Source organism: Xiphophorus hellerii, chromosome 10 (genome assembly GCF_003331165.1).
Source record: "Xiphophorus hellerii strain 12219 chromosome 10, Xiphophorus_hellerii-4.1, whole genome shotgun sequence".
Taxonomy (NCBI): domain Eukaryota; kingdom Metazoa; phylum Chordata; class Actinopteri; order Cyprinodontiformes; family Poeciliidae; genus Xiphophorus; species Xiphophorus hellerii.
The window spans coordinates 365,380-390,752 of NC_045681.1; the positions used below are offsets into that span (position 1 = coordinate 365,380).

The 25,373-nt window shown below is 45.2% G+C and overlaps 1 protein-coding gene and 1 long non-coding RNA gene across 4 annotated transcripts in view; one reads left to right on the top strand and one right to left on the bottom strand.

Annotated features, from left to right (window-relative positions):
• Positions 1-25,373, top strand: part of LOC116727560 (uncharacterized) — a 43,178-nt gene that overhangs the window by 15,288 nt on the left and 2,517 nt on the right. For all 3 annotated transcript variants that reach the window (XR_004340823.1, XR_004340821.1, XR_004340822.1), the window contains one exon: positions 5,796-6,006. This is a non-coding gene — a long non-coding RNA (uncharacterized LOC116727560). The remainder of the gene's footprint in view (positions 1-5,795; positions 6,007-25,373) is intronic.
• LOC116727554 (heparan sulfate glucosamine 3-O-sulfotransferase 6-like) lies at positions 817-24,569 on the bottom strand. The gene is made up of 2 exons (XM_032575052.1): positions 23,904-24,569; positions 817-3,026 (listed from the first exon to the last, which is right to left on the bottom strand). The coding sequence occupies exons 1-2, from the start codon at positions 24,332-24,334 to the stop codon at positions 2,408-2,410; spliced, it is 1,050 nt and encodes a 349-aa protein (XP_032430943.1). The 5' UTR covers positions 24,335-24,569; the 3' UTR covers positions 817-2,407.

A 25,373-nucleotide genomic window follows, 5' to 3' on the forward strand; every position in this document is an offset into this window, starting at 1 on the left:
AGGAGTGATGCTGCGTAACGTCTCAATGTTCTGCTGGGTTTCCAGATACAAACATTTCAAACTAATTAGAATAATAACCTGAACTTGATGCATGGATGATAACTGGGATTAATTTGATTATATTTTTTAAAGTGCCTCGAGTCGACATTTGTTGTGAAATGTCGTTATCGTAATAAACTGAATTTAATTAAAATTTGTAGAATGTCCACAAAACTGTAAAAACTAGAATCCAGTAGGATCTCTGAACTCTTTAAAACCCTTTTTATGTCTAATCTCTGTCAATAAACGTCACTTAAAAAGGTAAACTATCCCTTTAATTACCATCCCTACAGTTAAAGATGTGAGTGAAAAGTAGCATGTAGTCAGCTACAAATTTAGTTTAGTGGTGTTCCTTTTCTCTTATTTTGTATTAAATTCAGTTGAAGCCTTTGCTGTTTGACTCTTAATGGCAGATGGATCAGTGAAAAGGCCTGAAACCCAGAAGAACTTCCACGTTTCTCTCAGAACATGCAGCTAATGCAGGACGGAGGCTGCATTAGGTTACAAGAGCTAATGGACGGCAGCTTCTGCTGTCCGGCCTCCGTCTCAGAGTTCCTGTCAGGAGATTAACGCCACGCTTCAGGAACGTTTCAGTAAACATGCTGTCAACTTCTACAGAAGTGATTAAAGTCGCCGTCATCCTGCTGCTCCACAGGGCCAAGTCATCTGCCCGGCAGATGTAGATCGTGTTTTTGGCAGCAGCAGCATGAACCGCTCTGAAATCGATACAAACAGAAGGAAGTGACGGTTTCTCTGGATAAATGATCCTAAAGCACGTCAGGGTAAAAAGATTTAGTCACAATTTCACTTAAATAAGAAAATCAGATACAAAATTCTCAGACAAAAACGCCTCTACAACACTTTGTTTTCTAATAAATTAGGTTTTTACAAAAATACAAAGTTGCATATATGAGCACCAGGCCAGTCAGTCAGGAAACAGCTGGGAGTTTTTGTTCAGGTCTGTAAATATGCAAAGCAAGAGGAAACGTTCAGCACAGTTTGCATGTCAGAACCTGTTTGGACCAGGAGTACTTCCTTAATTCATAAAGAAATAAACTTTAAAAGTTCTTCAGTTTGAAATATTAAAATGATTTTTCCATATAACTGTAGATGTGGAAGTGAGCAGCTGATTCCCAAACTATGTGCTTTTATTGTGATAGTACCATGACTCTAAGTGCCTCCCTTGGTTTGTGTGGTTCTGTTCGGGTCCATTAGCCCTTTGACCCACAGATTAACTGTTTGTGTGCTTTTATTTTGACAGGTCATCGTACTTTCAGCTCTTTGAAGTTGGAAGTTTGAACAACTGTTAAAGTAGTGTGTGTCTCTGTGGCTTGTGCTTCTCAGTGGTTCTGAGGGATTTGACTAGGACTTCAGCTTTACTAACATGGCTCAAGAACTACTAGCTTAAACGAGGTTATAACACCTCGTTTCGGGTCGGGTCGGTACTATAGTTTATTGGAGTGGGAACCTTTTACTAGCTCACCTTTGATTCAAAATCAATTTTTGATTCCAAACAACTGAAACTTCTGATGTTGCCATTTCCGTCCAGGAGTTGTTCATTTTTGGTTATTAGTAAAGAATTGCAAAACTGTTGATCTTTCCCTCACCAAGTTGGATAAACGTTCCTTAAAAGTATTTGTGTCGTCTGCAGATAAAGCCCCGCCCACAACCCTCTGACCAATCACAGCCCACCTCCCAAAGCTCTGTAATGGAGGGAACGTCGTAGCTTAGCTCCGACCATTAGCGGAGTCCAAATGTTTCGGGGCCGGTTGAATCTCTCTCTTTGGTTTTCCTAGTTTTCTCTCTGTGTTGGTGCTTTGTGGTATGTTCCAGTACCGTCTCCGTAGCGACGTCAGAAGGTTACAAAATGGAGGTGCACAGACGGCGGATTTATTTTCAATTTTTTTCAAGTGATTCTGAATCGGACTTTTATGAGAATTGATTGTTTTTCATCGCTGCTGTTCTGTCTGTTTCTAGACCCAAACAACCGACCGGTACCGCACCATTCCTAGACCTCCGTCAGGTCTAGGTCCAGAGAACAATGATCTGGTCCGGTCCGGTTAGGGAGGAACTGCTGATGTCACACAACGCAGCCCTTTGATTGGACGACAGAAAAACGTCACTGTTTGCGATACTCAGAGAGACACTAGTGTTATGACATCAGGTTGGGTGTTTGGGTCTAACCCCGCCGGCCCCGTGGCGGTGAATACACCGGGCATAAAATACAGAACCAAGCCGACCCGTATCGTACCGCTCAGTGGAATCAAGACATAAGAATAACTTCTGCAAGGACCTCGAGGACCTAAAAGTCTCTTTGGAAAAGCTTCACAACCAGCCTGGCGTTGACCGATGGAAGATGTTTGGTGGTTCAGCTCCAGCCAAAGTCTTGGCCGGTCATTTGGTAGAACTTGAGGTTAAAGGGTCTGTAGAAGTCTCTGAGCCTGAGCAGAACCTCAGTCGGTATCTGAGGATGCGGTCTGCCCTTCGACTTCCCCAGACAGCGCGGCCGGCTGCTGCCCTCAGGCTTCTTCAAGCAGGGGAAACCTTTGGTCTGGTTGAAGTAGAAGTGTTTGTCCGTCACCACGCGTTTGAGGCCCAGAAAGTCCTGGACTCTGCCCATCTCCCCCGCTGGGTCTGTCACCAGCCGCTCCCCGCTTACGAACAGGAAGCGCGACAGAGGAAAGTAGCGCAGCCAGTTCTCCAGGTGCTTGGCGTAGATGCTGATGCGTACGGCGCTCCAGGACGTGTCGATGAGCGCCGCGCTGTCGTTGCGGAAGGCGAGGTTCTGGAACGATGGAAGCCCAGGAGATTTGGACAGCGTCTGGGTGTAATCAGAGATGGCCCGGGTCACTGGGTCACGCACCACCACGATGAGTTTGGTGTGGCGGCTCATGGCGTGGACGCGCCGCGGAGCTTCTTTGGTGATGAAGTAACTTGGAGTCTTTTCCATGGTGATCTGACCCTCCAGAGTCCGAGGCATTAAACTCCTGTAGGAAAAACAACAAAAAAAACAGAAAGGAATTAGAATATTTAAACATTCATACGTAAAGTTTTCCCACTTTTCTGTAAGTTTTTTTCAATTTTGCACTTTAAAATTCCTTATAATAAATATTTTAAAAGTGTGAGTTTAATTCAGTGAGTTAGGGAGGAAAACAAAGATATTAAAAGACATCATAACCTCTTTATTCCACCGCCCGGAGTCTGGGTTGATTTTGCTTCGTCATGCTAGCTCCATTTTGCTAGCAAAGCTAAAAAGTTAGCCCAGAAGGATAGGCATCCTTCTGGGCTAACTATAAAACTGAACCACCTCTAAAAGCCAGACCAAGAAAGGATGAAGAAACGATCAAAAAGAGCGGCGCTGATGGCTGACAACAGTAACGTGTTGGAGCTAGCTAGAATGAAAGCGGACCGGAGTCGGATTAAAGCGAATTAAGCAGAGCTGCTGTGAACGCAGCCCTGGCCTGGTTGTTTCCATTTTCTTGCTCTGCAGATTATCGTCGTCAGTCTGAAGGTTCTGGTTCTACTGGTAGCTTTAGGGAACTGGATCACACGCTTCTCTTTTATCTCCTGGCTCTGCTCTCTGATGAAGAACCAGATTAATGATCTGTAAACCTCCTGAAACACCAGAGCAGGCTGTATAGAAATGGAAGGAAATTACAGGGGAAGGAAAATTTATTTGTTTTCTGTCATTTACTATATTCAAGAGCAAGCATGCAAAAATAGAATGTAATAACCTCTGTCTTTTTCTCTGAAGAGCAAAAAATACAGCTCCTTTCACCAAGTCAAGACAAGATTTAAATAATGGAGTTAGTTCATGTGTAAGCAGTGAAGAACGCCAGAGCTGCAGCTTTGAAGGAACCCTGGGCTGATTTCCATGCTTCCTCTCCGTCCTCAGCAGGCATGTGGTGGCGGTCGGGTCGGAGGCTTCGTGGTTGGTCTGTCAGTGAAGGTCTTATGAAGCTCTGTCTCTCTGATCCAACTTTACACACTTGGTTCCAAGTCCAGCATGTCCTCTGGCGTGCAGCGCTGGGCTCACCGCCTCAGCTCTTCACCAGAAATGTCTGAGCTGCATTAGCGGCTGGAGCGAAGCTAACCGGAGGAGAACACAGAAATCCAAACACAGAGAGGTTTTGGAAAGTGGTGGTGTTTCTATGGTTCGTTCTCTTTAGGGATCCTTTAAAATGTCAGTTTGGAGCCAAAGTTTATACCTCAACCTGCCTGCTGGAACCTGGATGGGATCTGCTGGATCAGCAGAATTTTGCTGGTGACTGACTGACAAAGTCCTACAGAAGAAACAAGCTTCACGTCTTATTCATGACCCAAACGCTGCTTTTAAAAGTAAATTCCAGCTTTGGATAAAAACTTGTAGAGTTTCATGGTGAAAGGTTTTTCTGCAGTGATGCACCTAAAACTTCAGAACTCGCACTATCTGTGTTTTCTACATTTTTCTAAAGTCTATCAGTGAACATGCCAAAGCCATTAAGTGCTTCCAGTAAAGAAAACAGGGAAAGTTTTGTTCTTTAATGAACATATTCAGAATTCAGTTGGAGGCTGTAATATTTGTGTCTCAGAAACGTTTCTCCTTTCAGCTGCAGAAAGACCGACGTTTTGTTTCATTTAAGGAATACCAGAAAAACTGGAATAAAATGGAACAATGTGTTAAAGACTGCGTTCCAGTACTTCTTGTGTCTCCTGTGGCTGCAGGGAGACGGTCGAGTGTTTGTAGCAGAGAATCAGTTTAATTCCAAGCTGTTGTTCCTGCTGCAGGCGCAGAGGTTCTTCCATCCACTCTGTGTTTACATGCAGCGGGTCTGTGATCCGGAGCCACAAGCAGCAGAACCAGCAGAGACACGGCGGATAGAGGCAGAGGCCTGCTGCTGCTAATGCTAATGCATTAGCAGCAGCATTAAAGAGAAGGGACTTTAATCTCAGCAGGCTAATTCTGTGTCAATCTATGTCAAAATCCAAGTAAATAACCAAATATTCATAGATGTATTTCAGTTATGTTGTTAGTATATAGAAATAATCGCATGACTTTTGTTTTCCTTGTCGTAAATTTGCGAACGTATCCACACTGAAAGCCTTTCACAAATTTATTTGGTAGGTTTGAGTTTTCAGACTAGATTTTTCTGATGCTGCATAAATAATTTCAACAATCTGGATTCTGACAAAAAAAGTCAGAATTCAACTTTTTCAGTGGCACTAATTCTCTTCCATACTTCTCTGATTTATGCTGGCGTTTCTTAATCTCTTAACTGGGAAACTGGGATTAGGGCCAGTTTGGGGCCCATTAGGGCCAGTTTGGGGCCACTTTCCTCCATTCTTGTTTGTACACAAACACAAAGACTTAAACTTTCCCTCAACACCACAGACTCACATCTGTGAGCAATGAAGCTCCCTGTGTGTGTGTATGGGGGTGTGTTTGTGGGTGTGTGTGTGTGGGGGGGGGGGGGGGGGGGGGGCAGCAGCGCCATTGAGGAAAGTGTGCCAGACCGGAAGCCTCAAATGGACTCTTCCAACCTTAAGGTCAGAGTGAAGGTCACTGTCTGTTTCTCTCTTGGTGAGGTCACTCGGGGGTCACAGGGATCATGTAAAGAAACGTCATCATGATCAGAGTTTTCTCAACGTTTCGTTTCCTCTCAGTTTTTCTTCTTCACTTTTCCATCCTACTCCTCTTCCTCATCATCCTGCTCCTCCTCATCATCATCCTGCTCCTCTTCTTCATCCTCCTTCTCCTCTTCCTCGTTGTCCTGCAGCTGCCCAGGCGTTGCTGTGACTCCTGCGTCCTTCAGGCAGGAATCTGACAGAAGAGTCCAGAACTGAACGACGTCCTTAAACACCACAGAGCCTCTGTGGGAGTTTCCCTGTGGTGCGTTCAAAGACCTGCCGGCCGCCAGGAGAAGCCAGTGATTCCGGACTGTGGCTGCAGCGTGAGCAGCTCCTGTGGGCTGATGGCAGGGAGCTCAGGTGATGTCTGTCTGTCTGTCTGTCTGTCTGTGTGCTGCATGATGTGGATGATGAAGTCTTTTCTTGTCTCCATGTTTGCAGAACTAGATTCAATCATTTCTTCAAAGGTTTCAGTTTCTCTGCTGTCACTTTGACTAAAATTAGCATCAGATCAGGACGGAGCCGGTTTGATAAACACCAGTAAAATATTCCAGCTTCATGATATGTACATCAGAAATCATGACTGAAGCATGAATTATTACCAAACCTGTTAGAACAACCAATAAACTACGTTTGGACGAGGCTTCCAATAAAACATAAAAACCATTAATGATGCCTGTTTTCAGTTCTGGTGTTTATTGAGTCTGATACGTTAGAGCTAGCTCTTTTTTTAGGGGCAGGAAAGTGAAGGAGCTTTCTTTCAGCCTGCTGGCTGGCAGTGTGTTGCTGCACAGATCAATAATCCATTTAAAACTGATCACTTCAGCATTTCTGAATGCTGAGCTCATTAACAGGATGCTATTATTATTGATATTGTTGGTACTAATTTTGGCAGAATGACTGAAGGTCAGAGGTTACGTCATGTGATGTAAATCCTTCGGTTCTTGGTGGTTTGTAGCTCATCTGGCCGCCTGGCCGGCGCTCGGCGGTGAAAAGTGTTTTTACTGAGGAGGTTTGCATCACTGGGGTAGGTCGGTAGGAAAGAGCTGAAGAATGTGTCTGAGAGGAAAAACAGAGGCGTAACGGTTAATACCCGCGTCTCAAGGCCTGAGAGACAGGAGGTCAGAGTTTCCTCTCAGGAACCAGAACCAGAACCAAACAACAGGAGAACCTGAGAGTTAACGTCTCAAGGATTCAGAAAAAGTTCATCTTCAGCTCGTGATTCTGAGAGGAAATGGACTGCTTGCTCAGAGCTGCTGGGAAGAGAAGCTGAAACTCAGCTGGAGATTTTTACACGTTAGCATCACATGCTAGCTCTATGAGATGTTAGCTTGGACGTAAAAATTAGATCAACTTTTCATGTCTTTCTATGGATTTTTAGGTGTTAAATAACTAATCTTATGGGTTAATGTTAGGACCTTTGTTGCGGCTAAGCTAACCACATGCTAGCTTTAGCCTTTTATTAAAAAAAATGTAAACATCTGAGTGTAATCAAAGTGTATGGATGTCAGATCTCTTTAAAATTTCCATATAATGTTTTGTCATTGCTTCTGTTACTTCCTTTGTTTATGATGAGCTAGCAAGCTGCTAGCCATAGCCTCACAATGCTGCAGGATGCTAAAACTTTTGTGTTATCAGACATGGAGGAATGTTGCTCATAATTTAATACCTCCAGCTTGATCCTTTGGAGTTAAAATTTATTTACTGTCCCTGAAAGTAAATCTCAATAAATAACCGGCTCATTTCCTGGGCTAGCTTGTAGCAGCTAGCCTGTTCAGTTCAGACACATTGGAGGTTTTTCCGTAATGGAGGCCATCATGGAGGCAGGAAGTGTCACTCTGTAATCTGCCCATCTCTGCACCAGTTTGTTGGTTCCTCCCTCCCTGCGATCAGGCAGGGCGTGGCCCCCCGCTCCCCCTGTGGCCCCTGGCTGCTCCTAGATAAAACCACACAAGGAGACCAGTGTGGACCAGCAGGAACACAACTTCTGATTTTCCCATCTGATAACTGAAGAGGGAGGGAGCAATTAGTGGCAGTGACACACACACACACACCCACGCACACCCCCACACACACACACCCACCCACACACACACACACACACGCACCCAGAGACTCAAACACCCAGGCAGACTGAGGCCGTGTCATTCAGGCTCTCAGGGTGTATAAATGGTTTCATGTTTCTCTTTTCTTCTTCATGACTCGGCCGGTTTATCATTTTCATGTTTCTTTGGGTTTTATTTCCGTGTTGGAACCAGAGCCGGCCCAAGATTGTCTGAGGCCCTGGGCAGACTTTAATGTGGGCTCCCACTGTGAGTTTGGCTCTTCTCTCATTATATATCTATGATTTACAGATCAGCTGGTTTCTGCTAATGCTCACATTAATCACATCATATTTATCAAACAAATTAATTTCTCTGATTTTCTTACTTGGTTTGACAGTGGCAGTAGAGAGAGGACAGAGGAGGAGTCCAGTTTAGAGACTCATCACGGTCAGAAACACTGCTGGTTTGGAAAGATTAGTTCACGTAATAAAAAATGAAAAAACGTTCTTTTTGTGTTAAATCGGGTCATTTTGTCTAATAGATAAATGTGTTTGATGTGAAACATGATGACGGACAAAAAGGCAGGAGAAATCAGGAAGGATGTGAAAACTTTTCTGTCTGAGCCACATGTGAAGCTCTGGACCTGGAAACGCTCCGAATGCAGCGCCTGCTGTCTGCGCACAACTGGAGCCGTGTTAACCAGTTAACTCTTGAAACCAGTAAACCAGTAAACCAGTAAAACCATTGCAGACTCAACATCTCCATCTCTCTAAAGAGGAAGAAGATCTTTCTCTTCCTCATCAGCCATCCTCTTAAATGTGACACAGGTCAAAGGTCCAGTTTCATTCCACCTCCATCTGATCAGCTCTGATCTCAGATTCATTTACATATTTATCAGTTCCACTTCCTGTCTGAGGTTACAGTGTCAGTTCCACTTCCTGTTTGCAGTTACAGTGTCAGTTCCACTTCCTGTTTGAGGTTACAGTGTCAGTTCCACTTCCTGTTTGCAGTTACAGTATCAGTTCCACTTCCTGTTTGCGGTTACAGTGTCAGTTCCACTTCCTGTTTGCGGTTACAGTGTCAGTTCCACTTCCTGTTTGAGGTTACAGTGTCAGTTCCACTTCCTGTTTGCAGTTACAGTATCAGTTCCACTTCCTGTTTGCGGTTACAGTGTCAGTTCCACTTCCTGTTTGCGGTTACAGTGTCAGTTCCACTTCCTGTCTGAGATTACAGTGTCAGTTCCACTTCCTGTTTGTGGTTACAGACCAGGCATCATTCCTCTAAAGCAGGGGTGTCAAACTCCAGGCCTGGGGGCCCGCAGTCCTGCAACCTTTAGATGAGCCTCTGCTGCACCTGAACAGAATAATTAGGTCATTAAGGCTCTGGAGAACTGATCTACACAAGGAGGAGGTAATGAAGCCGTTTCATTCCAGTGTTTTGTACCTGAGCCTCATCTAAAAACTGCAGGACCCCCGGTCTAAAAGATCTGAATAAGGATCTGAAAAGTGTGATGGACCACTGACAGCTGCTCATGTTTCTCGTGCAGATTGGAATGGAAACAGTCAGCTTTCAAGTGGATTTAGGTCTGGACTTTGACTAGGCCATTGTAACACGTAAATATGCTTTGATTGAAGTGATTGTACCTGTGGCTGCATATTCCCTCAGGATGATGCTGCCACCACCATGTTTCACTGTGGTGGCGGTCTGTCCAGAGGGAAGCGACAAAAAGTTTAAAGGTCATATCGGAGCTGAGGGAGCTGGTTAAAGCTTTAAACAGAACTGGAACCTCCCCAACCAGTCTGCTGGGTTAACTGGTCTCCATCAGGCTGGTTGTTCTCCAGAACCAGAACCTCTGCAGATGGACTTGGATTGAATGACTCAAACTGGGTGATTTCGGAGGGAAACTGGTGGTGGTGGATTTTATTTACAGGTATTTGAGTAAATGGGGCTGAATATAAGCATTCCACACATTTCAGATTTTAATTTCTAACAGAAAACCTGACCAGGTCGTTTAACTTTACAGTTAGATGTTTCTATGTGTTGTTTATTTCATGAAATATCAATAAAAACAGAGTGAGGATGTGAATCAGTTCATCTGTTCTTCAGAATCATTCACTCAGATCAACTGTCTCAACTAAACAACCAATAAAAACACCGTCTCTATGGAGACAGAGGGAAAATAAAATCATGATCAGCTGTTGGCAGTTTTTTAATAAACCTGATTTAAATCAAACCAAACAAGTTTGGTTTGGTTTAAAAGCGACGGGCCATGAATGCAGCGCAGGTTTTACTAACGCTCTGCTCTGATGTTTAATTCAGTTTTAATGCTGCAAGTTTAGGATGAACCAACGGGCCCTGAATGCAGCGCAGGTTTTCCTCTCCTCTGATTTCCCATCGTCCAGCGGGAAACCGCAGCGCCGGCTCCAGGACGCGAAACGCCACAGGAAAACTTTTGTTCTCCACCGACCTGCCAGCGCTTCCTCCCAGGGTGTTTTAGTTGGTTCACAGCAGAGGAACCGGGCCAGGGAACAGGCCCGTCAGAACCTGCTCAGAACCTGAAGCCCAGTTCTAATAAAACTCAGATCCCAGATGTAAACCATTAATTACAGCAATTAAAGATGAAGAGCAATTAAATGTAAACTTAAAAACCAGCTGATATGCAGATAAATCATTATTCCTCTAAATTAATCAAGGATTCCTTATGAAATATACGATGAACGAGTAAAATAGTCCAGAAAAATATGAGTTTAATAAAAAAATCTTGCTGCAGTTTTAACTGTTTTAAATATCTCTCAGTTTCTATAAGCAGAGATTCATTGGTACACTGTAAAAAGTGTGGCCTGGCTTAAATTAAAAAAATTGATGTCCATTTGTTGCATCTAAAATATTTGACTTCACAGAATCTAAATAAAGTGGTTTGGTACAACATGACTATTTAATTTTGACTCAAACCATATTACTTTACTTGACCCAATATTAATTCTTCACCTTTATCCAAGTTAAATTATTTACATTTCAGTTTTGGAACCAAACTAAAATATTGAAATTGAACCAATCAAATATATATACATTGCACCAAACTAATATTCAGGCATTAACACCAGTTAATTCATTGGCACCATGAAAGTCTTTTTTTTATATTTCATAAACTTGGTTTCAAAAACAATTTGCATCACTCACATCACACTTAACACACTCCAGCAACAGTTTATTTTCAAAGTCATTTATTCCTCACAAGTACAAAAGGACAAAAAAAAAGTTGCATGTTCAGACAAATATAAACATGTCATTGTTGCTCTATATCAGAGCAATGAAATAAAGACAATATGGCTTACCAAGCTAAATTAAATGGACGGAAAGCATCCACTGTTGTTGTACTGGTCAAACACATCTGAACTTGAAGGAATGTTGCATCTCTAAACATCATCAAAGAACTAACATTCCAACAAAAGCATCCATGAAAGTGACCCCGTGAGCCTGTATAACAAAGTGCTGCTGAGGTGGTCTACCTCTTAAATAGAAGCCAGTGGCAACTACATGCACACATTAAGCACACACAAATATACACTACTGTGCAGTTTTGAGTTCACCACTGAGTTTGCGAATCTTGGAAGTCATCTTGTTGGAACCAAGCTCCATCAGGATCTTCTGAAGGGCCTCAAAGGTGAACCTGAAACCCTGTGGATACTCCATGTTAAGAGCATAGCAAAGTCCAAAGAGCATTGCCACTCCGGCTGCAAGAGAAGGTAACTCATTGAGGACTTCCACACCATCAATGACAATCCCAACGTCTTGGGGCTGCTGTAGAAGGCTTGAATTCTCTCCGAAGACGAAGACTGCCATGATGGTCCTCTCCAGCTCCTGCTCGGCTTGATCTTTCTGGGAGACCTGAGGCAAAATATACGAAATATGCAACTGAACAGCTGCAGTCTGGCACACCTCATTAATCACTATATACTGTATAATGGCATAGGTGGTCTCCCGTGATGAATAAAGTTGAATCATCATTGTGACAGAAAATATCTGGACATACCATGTATTCCTTTATAAGGTCCTCAACACGTTCTCCCAGGTAGATGATGAGAGCTTTGAGGATACACTCCCTTCTGAAATCTGCATCAGCACCCTTTAGGGACAATCAAAATGGTTATTATGCGATGTGTAGACTAGTCTAGCAACTTCATTCCCAGCTCTACCATAAACAGTGCTTTTACAGTGTGCGCCTGGTCAATATTGAATCCATGGCAGACTAATTGAAAGCAGTGAAAATGTAAAGCCATTCTAGTACATCTGCCAGAGGCCACTGGCAGATGTGGCCTCTTTAAATATGAAGACAGACTGGATGGCTCCTGTTTGGGTTCCTATAGTCTCAAAGTATCTTTTTTTTTTTTTTTTTTTATATTATTTTTATTAATTTTAGATTTGTTACAATATAAAGAACAAAGAAGAAACCTGTGCCGCCACACACATACAAACAAACAAACGAACACACACAGAAAAAAAAAAAAAAAAAAAAAATCTACAACAAAATACCCCACAAGCACGAGAAACAGGGTGTCAATCCTCTCCTCCAGTCCACGTCATCCCTCAGCCATCAAGAGCGGAGAAACAAAAGCAGGCAAGAATAAATGGAGCTATAAAACAAAATAATAATAATGAAAAATAAAAATAAAATAAAATCCTAGGGACCAAGCAGAAAAGACTCAAGGGGACCCCAAAGTGTCAAAAATGTATCTGATTTGTGATTAAGATCATGGGTCAGCTTTTCCAAAGGAAGGATAACAGATATCTGTGTGAGCCACATATTTACTGTGGGGGCAGAAGGAGAAGTCCATTGTAACAAAATACATTTCTTGGCAAGAAATTGAAGAATCGTAAACAAGGATTTAGAATGTGCATCCAAATGATTGGGGGAAACATTTAGAAGATAGAACACAGGAGACAAAGAAAAGCGAACACCCAAAACCTTTTCAATCACCAAATGTATGTCCCTCCAAAAGGTCCTTAATAAATCACATGACCAGAATAGATGGAGAAAAGTACCTCTGTGCCTCAAACATTTGCAGCACAGATTGGAACGGTTGGGGAACATTCTCTGAAGACGAACAGGGGTATAGTAGGATCTATAGAAAAGTTTGAAATTCTGTTCTTGTATAGAAATAGTAGAAGTGCATTGAGGAAAGGTTCCATTGCAAATCTTAAGCCAATCTAAAGGGCTGAATTTCATCTCCAGATCACGCTCCCACAAGCGCTTGACAGAGTCAAAGCTTGATGGTACAGAGCAGAGGAAGAATGCATAAAATTTGGAAATCAGACCTTTAGGAGAATTGGTGGAAACCAGAACATTTTCTAAGTCTGTCATTTCCCTACGGAATGCATTGAACCGAAATAATGAATCCATAAAATGTCGAATCTGAAGATATTTATAAAAATCTTTCTGAGGAATGTTGCTCTTGTCCCTGATTTGATTAAATGATTTGATAGCACCGGAAATCAACAAATCAGAGAAATCATTCAGACCAGAACAAGACCAGTTCAATAGGCCAATACTTCTAATAGAAGTTGGTAGGTCTGGGTTTAAAGTCAGGGGGGATCTAATTGAGATAAAGGAGGGAATATTCAAGTATTTCCTTACGTCTTGCCAAGCTAACAAAGTACTATAAACTACCATGTTTTCCTTCAATGAATCCAATTGATCTAAGTTATTGATAAAAGGGAGAGAGCTTAACCTTCTAGGACAGCATGAAAAAGATTCAAGGTCCCGCCATAAGCAGGTGTCTCTACTAGAAAACCAGTCAGACATCATTTTAAACTGAGCAGACCAGTAGTAGAGCTGCAAATTGGGTAAAGATAAACCTCCCAACTGTTTGGGTTTAGTAAGAGTGGAGAACCTAATTCGTTGATGCTTATTGTTCCAAATAAAACGAGAAATATGAGAATTAAGGGATTTAAAGAATGTAAGGGACAAATAGCAAGGAAGGTTTTGAAACAGGTAGTTTAAGCGAGGGAGAGTATTCATTTTTATTGTATTAACCCTACCGAGAAGTGATATAGGTAAAGTAGACCATTTCGACAGATCATTCTTAATGTTCTGAACTAAGGGGGAGTAGTTTGATGGGAATAGGTCTTTCAGATCAGGGGTAATAAAAATGCCCAAGTACTTGAAACCTCTTTTAGATGTATGAAAAATAGGTTGTAGCATCATATCTTGGGGGATATTGAAAGGAGAAGCGACAGACTTGCCTAAATTAATTTTATAACCCGAAAGAGCACCAAATTTATCTATGGAACTAAGTACAGCCGGGACCGATTTATTTGGGTTTTTCAGGTATAAAAGGACATCATCGGCAAAAAGAGAGATCACATGGTGATCTTCACCTATCCTAATTCCAGATATGTCTGGGTTAGATCTAATAGCCACAGCTAAAGGTTCAATGAACAACGTAAACAACAAAGGAGACAAGGGGCACCCCTGTCTACAACCCCTCTGAACAGAAAAGCTGTCTGACAGCAAACCGTTAGTATTTACCATGGCTACTGGACTGGAATAGAAGGCTTTAATCATGTTAATAAAATTAGGGCCCATGCCAAATTTCTGTAAAACTAGGAATAAAAAGGGCCATTCTACCCGATCAAAGGCCTTTTCTGCATCAAGAGAGATAAGCAAAGCAGGGTCTTTATGTTGATTAAGATAATGAATGACGTTTAGAGCACGACGCACATTGTCTTTTCCATATCTAGATTTTACAAAACCTGTCTGGTCGGGGTTTATTATCTTTGGAAGAATTTTTTCTAGTCTCCGCGCCAACACCTTAGCAACAATTTTGTAATCAACATTAAGGAGACTAATAGGTCTATAGGATGAGCAATCTAGGGGATTTTTATCTTTCTTCAACAACAAGCTAATAGAAGCAAAACTCCAAGACGGAGGCACACCTCCTGCTAAGATATCGTTTATAGCAGGTAAAAAGATGGGATGGATCTCGGGCCAGAACTTCTTAAAAAATTCCAGTGGAAATCCATCAGGACCAGGACATTTTCCAATTGGCATCGATTGGATCGCCACCCAAACCTCCTCAGGTGTAAAAGCAGCATCAAGGGTGGAGCGAGCCTCCTCTGAAATTGAGGGTAAGAGAAAACCATCTAAATAGGAACCAATATCTGATTCTATTTTACCAGCCGTGTAAAGGGATTTATAAAAGTCTTTGAAAGTGTTATTAATAACAGATGGATCACAGGTAACATCCCCATTGCAGGTTCTTATCATATTGATAGTGTCATGAAGTGCGGGTGGTGTTGGTGGTGAGGCAGATGCAGCGGACCCAGGTTAGATGAATTATGATGATTTAATGATGAAAACCAGGCAAAACTACGAACAGCAGGCACAGGGAAACACTGAGGACGACTAGACTGGACATTGACGAAACAATGACGAGGACCCGACGAGGAACAAGGAACACAGGTGGAGTTAAATACACTGGAGGGTAATCACAGAAACGAGACACACCTGGGAACAATCAAGGGGAGGACAGGACAACGAAGAGACTAAGGACACAGAAAACTCTAAATAAACACAGAAAAACACAGATCCTGACAGTACCCCCCCTCAAGGGCGGCTACCAGACGCCCAAAAAAAACAACACAACAAGGGTGGGCGGAGGGGCGCCGGATGGGGGGCCAGAGTCCAGAAAAAACAAAAACACAACAAGGGTGGGCGGAGGGGCGCTGGACGGGGGGCCAGAGTCCAGAAAAACAAAAAACTACCCACCATCGTGGGCGGAAACACAAGAAGGGCCAAGAGTCCATAAACAAACAAAAAACTACCCACAGGGTGGGCGGAGGCAAAGGAGGCAGGAACCACGGAGGTGGTCCGGCGGTCGTCCGCGGCGGCGGGAACCACGGAGGCGGTCCGGCGGCCGTCCGCGGCGCTGGAGGCGGGAACCACGGAGGCGGTCCGGCGGCCGTCCGCGGCGCTGGAGGCGGGAACCACGGAGGCGGTCCGGCGGCCGTCCGCGGCGCTGGAGGCGGGAACCACGGAGGCGGTCCGGCGGCCGTCCGCGGCGCTGGAGGCGGGGACCACGGAGGCGGGAACCCCGGAGGCGGGAACCATGGAGGCGGTCCGGCGGCCGTCCGCGGCGCTGGAGGCGGGAACCCCGGAGGCGGGACCCCAGGAGGCGGTCCAGCGGCCATCCGCGGCCCTGGAGGTGGCGATGATGAGCCCCGGGGGCCGCCCACAGACGGCGATGACGAGCCCCTCGAGGTAGGGTCTCTGGTGGAGCACAGGGGGTCTCGGTCGGCGCACAAGGGGTCTCGGTCGGAACGCTGGGAGTCTCGGTCGGAACGCTGGGAGTCTCGGTCGGAGCACAGGGGGTCTCGGTCGGAGCACAGGGGGTCTCGGTCTCGGGTGGAACACTGGGGGTCTCGGTCTCGGGTGGAACACTGGGGGTCTCGGTCTCGGGTGGAACACTGGGGGTCTCGGTCTCGGGTGGAACGCAGGGGGTCTCGGTCTCGGGTGGAACGCTGGAGGTCAGGGTCTCAGGAGGAACGCAGAAGGTCAGGGTCTCAGGAGGAACGCAGAAGGTCAGGGTCTCAGGAGGAACGCAGAAGGTCAGGGTCTCAGGAGGAACGCAGAAGGTCAGGGTCTCAGGAGGAACGCAGAAGGTCAGGGTCTCAGGAGGAACGCAGAAGGTCAGGGTCTCAGGAGGAACGCAGAAGGTCAGGGTCTCAGGAGGAACGCAGAAGGTCAGGGTCTCAGGAGGAACGCAGAGAGTCTGAGTCGGAACGCAGGGAGTCTCGGAAGGAACGCTGGGAGTCTCTGGAAGAACGCAGGGGGTCTGGGTCTTGGAAGGAACACTGGGAGTCTCGGAAGGAACACTGGGAGTCTCGGAAGGAACACTGGGAGTCTCGGAAGGTGCGCCGGCTGGAACGCCGGCTGATTCGGCCTCGGGTGCGCCGGCTGGAACGCCGGCTGATTCGGCCTCGGGTGCGCCGGCTGGAACGCCGGCTGATTCGGCCTCGGGTGCACCGGCTGGAACGCCGGCTGATTCGGCCTCGGGTGCGCCGGCTGGAACGCCGGCAGAAACGGCCTCGGGTGCGCCGGCTGGAACGCCGGCAGAAACGGCCTCGGGTGCGCCGGCTGGAACGCCGGCAGAAACGGCCTCGGGTGCGCCGGCTGGAGGTGAGCCGGAGCGGAGCCTCGGGGCCGGTTGCGGGGGCGAGCCGGAGCGGAGCCTCGGGGCCGGTTGCGGGGGCGAGCCGGAGCGAAGCCTTGGAACCGGCCGCGGGGGCGAGCCGCAGCGAAGCCTTGGAACCGGCCGCGGGGGCGAGCCGCAGCGAAGCCTTGGAAACGGCTGCGGAGGTGACAGCTCCGGAAGGCGACGAGGGGCCGGGTCCACCGGCGGCTCACGTCGCTGTCTCCGAGCGGGCAGCGGAGGTAGCGGCTCCGGAAAGCGACGAGGGGCCGGGTCTGCCGGCGGCTCACGTCGCCGTCTCCGGGCTGACAGCGGAGGTGACGGATCCGGAAGGCGACGAGGGGCCGGGTCCACCGGCGGCTCACGTCGCTGTCTCCGGGCTGACCGTGGGGGTGGCGGCTCCGGAAAGCGACGAGGGGCCGGGTCTGCCGGCGGCTCACGTCGCTGTCTCCGGGCAGACAGCGGAGGAAGTGGCTCCGGAAAGCGACGAGGGGCCGGCTCCACCGGCGGCTCAGGTCGCTGGCTTCCCGGACGGAGGTATCGACGGGGACCGTATCCGGGGGGTGCCAACACCAGTCTCGTCCCCCGGAAAAGCTCCCGCTGCAAGTCGGCAAGAGCTTCAGCCAGCTCCCTGTCCTCCCTGCCGGACCTCCGCCTCGGGCCGCTCTGCCCTCTAGGAGGCAACCTCGCTCCAGCTGGGTCCATTTTAAAGCTAGCCTCACCGTTCGGTTTGGTCGGGTCCTACTGTCATGAAGTGCGGGTGGTGTTGGTGGTGAGGCAGATGCAGCGGACCCAGGTTAGATGAATTATGATGATTTAATGATGAAAACCAGGCAAAACTACGAACAGCAGGCACAGGGAAACACTGAGGACGACTAGACTGGACATTGACGAAACAATGACGAGGACCCGACGAGGAACAAGGAACACAGGTGGAGTTAAATACACTGGAGGGTAATCACAGAAACGAGACACACCTGGGAACAATCAAGGGGAGGACAGGACAACGAAGAGACTAAGGACACAGAAAACTCTAAATAAACACAGAAAAACACAGATCCTGACAGATAGAGCGATCATTGATTTGGTTCTTTAATTGATAGGCAAGCAGACGGCTTGACTTGTTACCAAACTCGTAATATTTCTGTTTAGTATAGAGTAACAGCTTCTGGGCATGGCGAGTATAGTCCATATTCAGCTTGGTCCTAGCAGCAACTAATGCCTTGAGATTCCCTGATGTAGGAAACTGTTTATGTATATGCTCCAACCTAGACACCTCATTCTCCAATTTTTTTCTGTTCTCCTCCAAAACTCTTTTCTGAAAAGAGCTATAGGAAATGAGCTGCCCTCTTAAGGTGGCCTTGGCCGCATCCCAAATCATGGCAGAAGAAACTGGAGAAGACTCATTATCAGACCAGTACTGTAAGAGATTATTCCTAACAAGGGTACAAAAAGAGCTGTTGTTCAAGAACGAGGTATTAAATCTCCAAATGGGAGTCCTCACAGTATTAAATGAAGATTCAAATTGTAAATATATAGGGGCATGGTCTGAAAGGGCAATTGAACCCATAAAGCAAGACAGAACAGAATGTAGGTAGGATTTTGGGATAAAAAAATAATCAAGTCTAGAATATGAGTTATGAGGATGTGAATAAAAAGAGTAGTCCTTTACTTTGGGGTTCAGCTTACGCCACACATCGATCAACCCAATGTCTGAACACAATTCTTTAACAGCAGATGAAACTTTGGGGTTGGACACATGTGCCGCGGAAGATTTGTCTAAACCGGCATCCATTATACAATTGAAATCGCCAGCCAGCAAGCCAAAACCATCACAACACTGACTAAACAATAAAATTACTTGCGAAATGAAGTTAGGTGAATCATTATTAGGGGCATAGACATTGAGTATGGTTATAGATTGACCAGCAATTGAACCTTTAATCAGAATAAATCTACCTTCCGAATCGCTTTCCTCATGTAAGAGGGTAAAGGGGAGGTTCTTATTAATAAGGATGGCTGTGCCCTTTTTGTTCTGTGGATGAGAAGAAGAATAAACATTGCCCACCCAATCTCTTTTGAGTTTCAGATGTTCTACCCTAGATAGCCTAGTCTCCTGAAGAAGAGCAATGTCAGCTCCCTGCTTCCTCAAAAAAGTCAAAATTTTCTTCCTCTTGATTACATGGCCTAAACCCTGGACATTCCAGGAAATGAGATTAAGTGGCCGAGGCATACTGGCGTAAGGTATTATGAATGATGTTAGAAGGAGATGAATGAAATACTGAAATCAAAAAGAGACATGAGGAGGAGAAAACCAAGATTGTTGTGGAGTAACAAAACAAAAAAGAACAAGACAAAACCCCTTGACAAGCAGCACATACCCTCCCAAATCCTGCCCCCAATTGGCAGGAAAGAAACATCCCAAAAGAAGTCACCAAAAAATCTAAATATAACTTCACAATACTGTATCTAAACAGTGTGATCACAGAAACAAACAGGACAACAAGAAACCGCATCAGTGCCCCTGGACGAAAATTGACCACCACCTACAATCCTCCCTCCATAGAAAATTGGAAAATATAAAATGTAATAATATTGGTAAAAAAGTGAAATAATATTGATGCATGAATAAGTGAATTACAGACCAATATTGGAATGCATTGCCTTGTTTATATTCGTTTCTGTTCTCTCTAATAGAAGAGAGAATGAATTTTTAGATACAATACAATAGTTCAAGACACCTTAAGTATACAAAATGAAATTGTTCGTAGTGTAGTCACGCTTTCATAGTCCAAAACTTGGCGTGAAAGGAACGAAACGGTCAGAAACGACTCGGAGAACAGTCAGACTCTCTACAGCGCCATCGAGAACAAAAACAACAGCAATGGAGAGCGAGAGAGATACCTCACTTTATAGAGTCCAAAAACACAGCAGCTGACTCCGGAGTGTCAAAAAAGAGAATCCGACCCTTATGCAGACAACGGAGGCGAGCTGGGTAAGCAAATCCACGATACTTGTTGAGCCGAGCCAGCGCTCTCCCCACAGCATCAAACTCTCGTCGCTTACGCAGGACCTCAGCAGACAAATCGGGGTAGAAGCGCAGCTGGGAGCCGCCATGTCGAATATCACGTTTCTTCAAAGCAGCCCTGAGCACAGCCTCCCGTTGAGAGAATCTTAAGAACCGAACCAGAACGCTCCTCGGAGGTTTGCCCGGATCGGGAGCGGGGGCCAAGGCTCGGTGAGCCCGCTCGATCTCCAGCGAAGGAAAATCGGCAGGAAGATCAACCAGAGCTGGAAGAGCGGACTGGAGAAAATCCACCAAAGAGGTAGTGCCCTCCGCCCCCTCGGGGAGATTGATGATTTTCAGATTGTTGCGGCGGCTGCGGTTCTCCAAGTCGTCAACTTTCAGTAGAAGACGCTCCACTGTTTTTTCCATGGCGGCTAAGCGAGAGCTGTGGTCCTCCGAACGGTCCTCCGCAGCGGAAATCCTTTCCTCGGCCTCCTCCGCTCGCTTCTCCAGCTGTGACGCTCGGTTGGACAGAGACGATAAGGATTCCTCCACAGAGGTAATGGATATCTTTATCTCACTCAAAGTGCCATCGATGCCATCGAGACGGGCACCGACAGATTCATCCATTCCATTTACCCGGGAGGCTACGGATTTTACCTCGGCCAAAATCTGCTCCATAGTAGCTTGGTTAGCTGCCGCTGGCTCCGAAGGGCCAGCAACAGCTAGCTCTGCCTCGCTAGCCGCACGTGTGTTCTGTTGAGTGGGTCTTTTTTTGCCCGTCGATGAAAAAATAGGGAATTCCTTGTCACGCTGCGACTTCGGCATCTCCAATGGACCGTTTAACAGACAGAATGCAGATGTCAAAAGTAGAAAGTTATAAAATTAATAAGGTCCTGGGGCAGAGCAAGCTCCTAAGCGTCCATACTGGTCCGGATCACGTGACCAACCGTCTCAAAGTATCTTTGGTGCAGTGAGAGGTGCACAAATGATTTTCTATGCGCTACTACACATTAATGTACTCATAGGTGGCACATGTTTTTCTTTTTTAAATGGTTGATAGTGAATATGGTGCAAAACAACTTGGCACACAATAACAATGCCATGTACATCAATTGCACATCATCTGCACATCCTCTTCATGTAGAAGGATTGAGGGCTGTCGTTAGTGGCTAATTATATACTGCACATCATACCTGGTCAAGAAACTCAAGGATCGTGGCAGTTTTTGCTTTAGTGGTCCCGCCTTTCTTTCTGAAGATCTTCAGCAGCTGCGGGGAGTGCTTGTCCAGGTGTGCCATGAATCTGGTCAGGAGGGGAACTGCAGTAACCCGCAGAAACTCTGCATCAACCTGGCATGTTCACTTTTTGAAGCACTCTGTCTGCCACACTGATCTTGCAGACCACTTCGACTGAAATAAAATAAATTAATTAATTAATTAAATCGTTTGGTCCACTTAATCTCGTCTCCACATTCATTTGGTTTTTCTGAACGTTGCAACCCAACAGTTTTACTGGCTCACGCGTGCGAAGTCACACTTCATAAGATACCTGCCAGCATGCCATGACATATCTCTGAAAACACAATGCATTTGGAAAATGAAGTTCTTAACCTACAGTAAATGGGGCAGTGTCGTGAACAAAATGCCTGAAAACCAGTTGTAGAGCCGAACAAAAAGTTTAAGGCTTAACAAGGAGATTCGCTTACCGAGAGCATATCCTGGGCAACCATTTTAACAGTTGGACAAACCAGCATGGCGAACACTGGGAAACATCACCTACCATACCATACAAGTATAATGCATGCACAAAACACCATTCATTTTCAACGGGCCTCGCTACCATTAACAAACTGGGACTTTACAATCATAGTGGTATAAACACACTAGACTAACTAATTGCTAACATGGCTTAACTTGTGTTGAGCTAGTCAAATTCACGGTGTAGCCGAGCTAACGTGGTGGAAGCTACTGATTGGTAACGAATTATGCCTACCTTGATTAATTCCAGCTACAACCGAACAATGTACACATAGTTATATTTCTCGTGAAATAAGTGTAAGTTCAGAAATTACACCACATTTAACCCGGCGAAAAAAGAAAGCATTTACTGGGATACACACATTTAGGCGGGACCTTCAGCTTGCTAACCAGGTGACATTAACTCAGTCTTTTGCATTAATACAATTGTAGGCTTGTTAAGACACGTTTACATCAGCTTAGTTTAGTACTTACCGCAGGTTTATTCTTTGATGACGTGTTGGGACGTTAATCATTCTTTCTTCCCCATGCCGAAACGGACGAAGCTCTCCAAGCACTTCTCCCCAACTTCTTCTCACGTGACTCAGATTGAAAATATGACATCTTCTTCTTCTTCTTCTTCTTCTTTTTGTTTTTAATGGCGGTTGGCAAAAAATATGACATCATTTCCTTTCAGTATGTTTTGAGAGGAACCAAAATATTTGCTTTCTTTCCTTCAGAAGTGTTATTAATTCAGTCTGAATCAAAATTGACACCTCAGAATGCAAAAAAATAGACTTTCACAACCAAGTCAATTATTTTACAATGTATTCAATGGTAGTTATTAGCTTGAATGAACAACTCTGTGCTTCACTTTTTCCAGTGAAAAAGTGAAGACAGAACCTGATTGGTTCTGATGAAGGTTCTGATGACAGACTCTGTTTTCTCTAATATGAGGACATTATGTCATTAATAAATAAATCATGTTTCCTTTAACACAACAAAAGGACATAAACAGTCTGAACATTTCAGAAAATTAAATTTACTTCAAATTTAAACCTTTAGCAATAAAAATAAATATGTAATGGTGCATCTGTTATTAATATTTATCCTTCATTTAAATTGGACAATAACTCACTGGCATTAAAACCTCTTTACCAAATCAGCATCATAAAACACAACACGTCAAAATATGAGACCAAATACACAAAATACATCAACTTAGCTGACTGTGCTACATAACCATAACATAGAAACTAATTAGATTAAACTATATGTTTTTTCATAAACCTTGAACTTTTTCTCAGATTAGTTTGATTTTATTTAACAGATCAAGAAGCTTAAAATTATGAAGAGGAAAGAAATGAAAGCAACAAGAAGCAATTAATCAATTAATTGCATAACAAATTCAAATGAGCTTAATAATTTAATTTCTGGTGGTTAATATTTGTTTACTGAGACTTTATTGTTTCGGTTTTTATTTCCATTTTATTTATGGTTTTTACTTGTTTTATTTATTTGGATATTTAGAATGTCTTCCATGTCCAGTTATAAATGTTTGTTAAAAACTGTATTAATGTTTGAGAGGGAGAACTTGCATTATTATGCTATTATCAATATATTATGTGAAAATGGTCTCAAAACAATATTATCATTTATGCAATAATTTCTGGGATAAGTTCATCCAGTCATTTGTTAATGAATCTACAGTTATTGTGTCGTTTTGCATTTATCATTACAAATTTCTTAAGAATTTTCATTTATTGTTGTTTTGTTAAAGAACTGACATAAATACTATTTTGAGCTGTTTATTCCAGGAGAGCATCAACAAATAACCAATAAACTGTAAAACTGATGAAGTACAGTGACTGTGTTCAGTTTAGTGATATAAATTAAATATTGTTTTAACTTGGCGACATACTGAAGAAACTCGTATCAAATAGAAAAGTTTTCCAAGAGCAGGATTTGTGTTTGTGACGCAATGAGTGCTTTTCCATTCACAACAATACAGTTAAGTAAAAAAGAATAATTCGTGCATTTAATTATATTTATCGTTATCGCAATAGTACTGAAATATCACGATGAAATTCTAACCCCGTATCGCCCAGCTTTTTTCTGTGTCAGCTTTAGATTTAATGCTAATATTATGAAACATTCCAGGCTGCAGAATTAGTTCAGGAAGTTGTTATCTTAGTTTTCCTCATCCACCATGTCCGCGTCTCCCCCGGTGTGTGAACACACCTTCCCGGCAGTGTGACCCGGCTGCAGGTCTTACCTGTACCAGCCCAGCCCCTTGTCGTAGCAGCGGTCGAAGAAGTGCGGCTCAGCGCCCACGGCTCTGACGTCCGGGTGGACCCGCAGGAACTCCAGCAGCGCCCGGGTTCCGCCCTTCTTCACCCCGATGATGATGGCCTGCGGGAACTTCTTGCTGCCGAAGTTATTGGAGACGGAGATGTTGTCGGGAGGCCGCAGGCCGCCGGCGGAGTCCGCCAGCCGGTGCCGGAGCAGCGGCACCGGGGAGCCCAGGAGCCGCTCGGCCGCCGGAGCGCCGATGCTGAACACCGGCCGGGGCAGCGCGTCGCAGCGGCTGCTGAGACAGTAGCAGAGGTAAGTGAAGAGGAGGATCATGGTGAGGAAGACGGGCAGCCTGGACTGCGCCTTCAGGTGTCCGAAGTTGAGCGCAGCTCTCCATCTACTGCATCCCATGGAGGACGGAGCGCAGGAGGCATGGCACGCCGAGGGACTTCATGGTTCAGCCGCGAACCGGATCATCTCATCCACAGGCGCGATGTGCGCCAAACCTGCCCACTGCGCGTCACAGCGGAGCGCCACGCATCCATCACTGAGGGAGCCTCACGTCCCCAGACTGGAGAGCAGCATGCCGGGATGTTCGGCTGGTCCTCCGCGGGTTCTGGTCCCGGTGCTCCACGGGAAACTCACATCCACGCCCAGTCCGTCCAACACACGCCCCCTCCGGCCCCAGCCCACGCTGCGCCACTGCGCGCGGAAATAACCCCGAAAATAACGATTATCCGGTCAAAGAAAGGAAAAAGTCTCATGTCAAATGATTATTAGAGCAATTTCAGAGGAATATGGTCGTTACTTTAATGATATTTAATGCGCTTTTAATGCGCTGGAAGGGAAGGAGGCCTGGAGAATGATGGAGGAGGAATATTAGTCTGTGATTGTCGACCAGAGTTCATTTCTCCTCATTTCCGCTCAAACCTCCTCGCTGCTGCTCTGCAGCTTCAGCTCCAGATTCAGAGGTTTCATGCCTCCACATCCAGAGGAGAGGAGCCGCCTGCATGGACACACACCCTGCTGGAGCCGAAGATGACACTGATATATCCCCCAATCACACACACACACACACACCAACACCCCCCCCCCCCCCCCCCCCCACACACACACACACACACCAACCCCCCCCCACACACACACACACAGACACACCAACACACCCACCCCCACAGACACCAATGCCTCCTGACAACAGGGCTAACAGGTGTCATATATTCAGCTCATTTTCACTGCAAACTTCATTTAACACACACACACACACACACACACACACACACACACACCCACAAACACACACACACACACACACTTAGACAGACTATAACTAATCATGATGCGTTCAAAGACCTTGGAACCTCTTAAACTCAAATAAACTTTTCTTCACAGACAAACTGAATAAATTGGTATAAATTTATACAGATATATACAGTATATACTGTATATA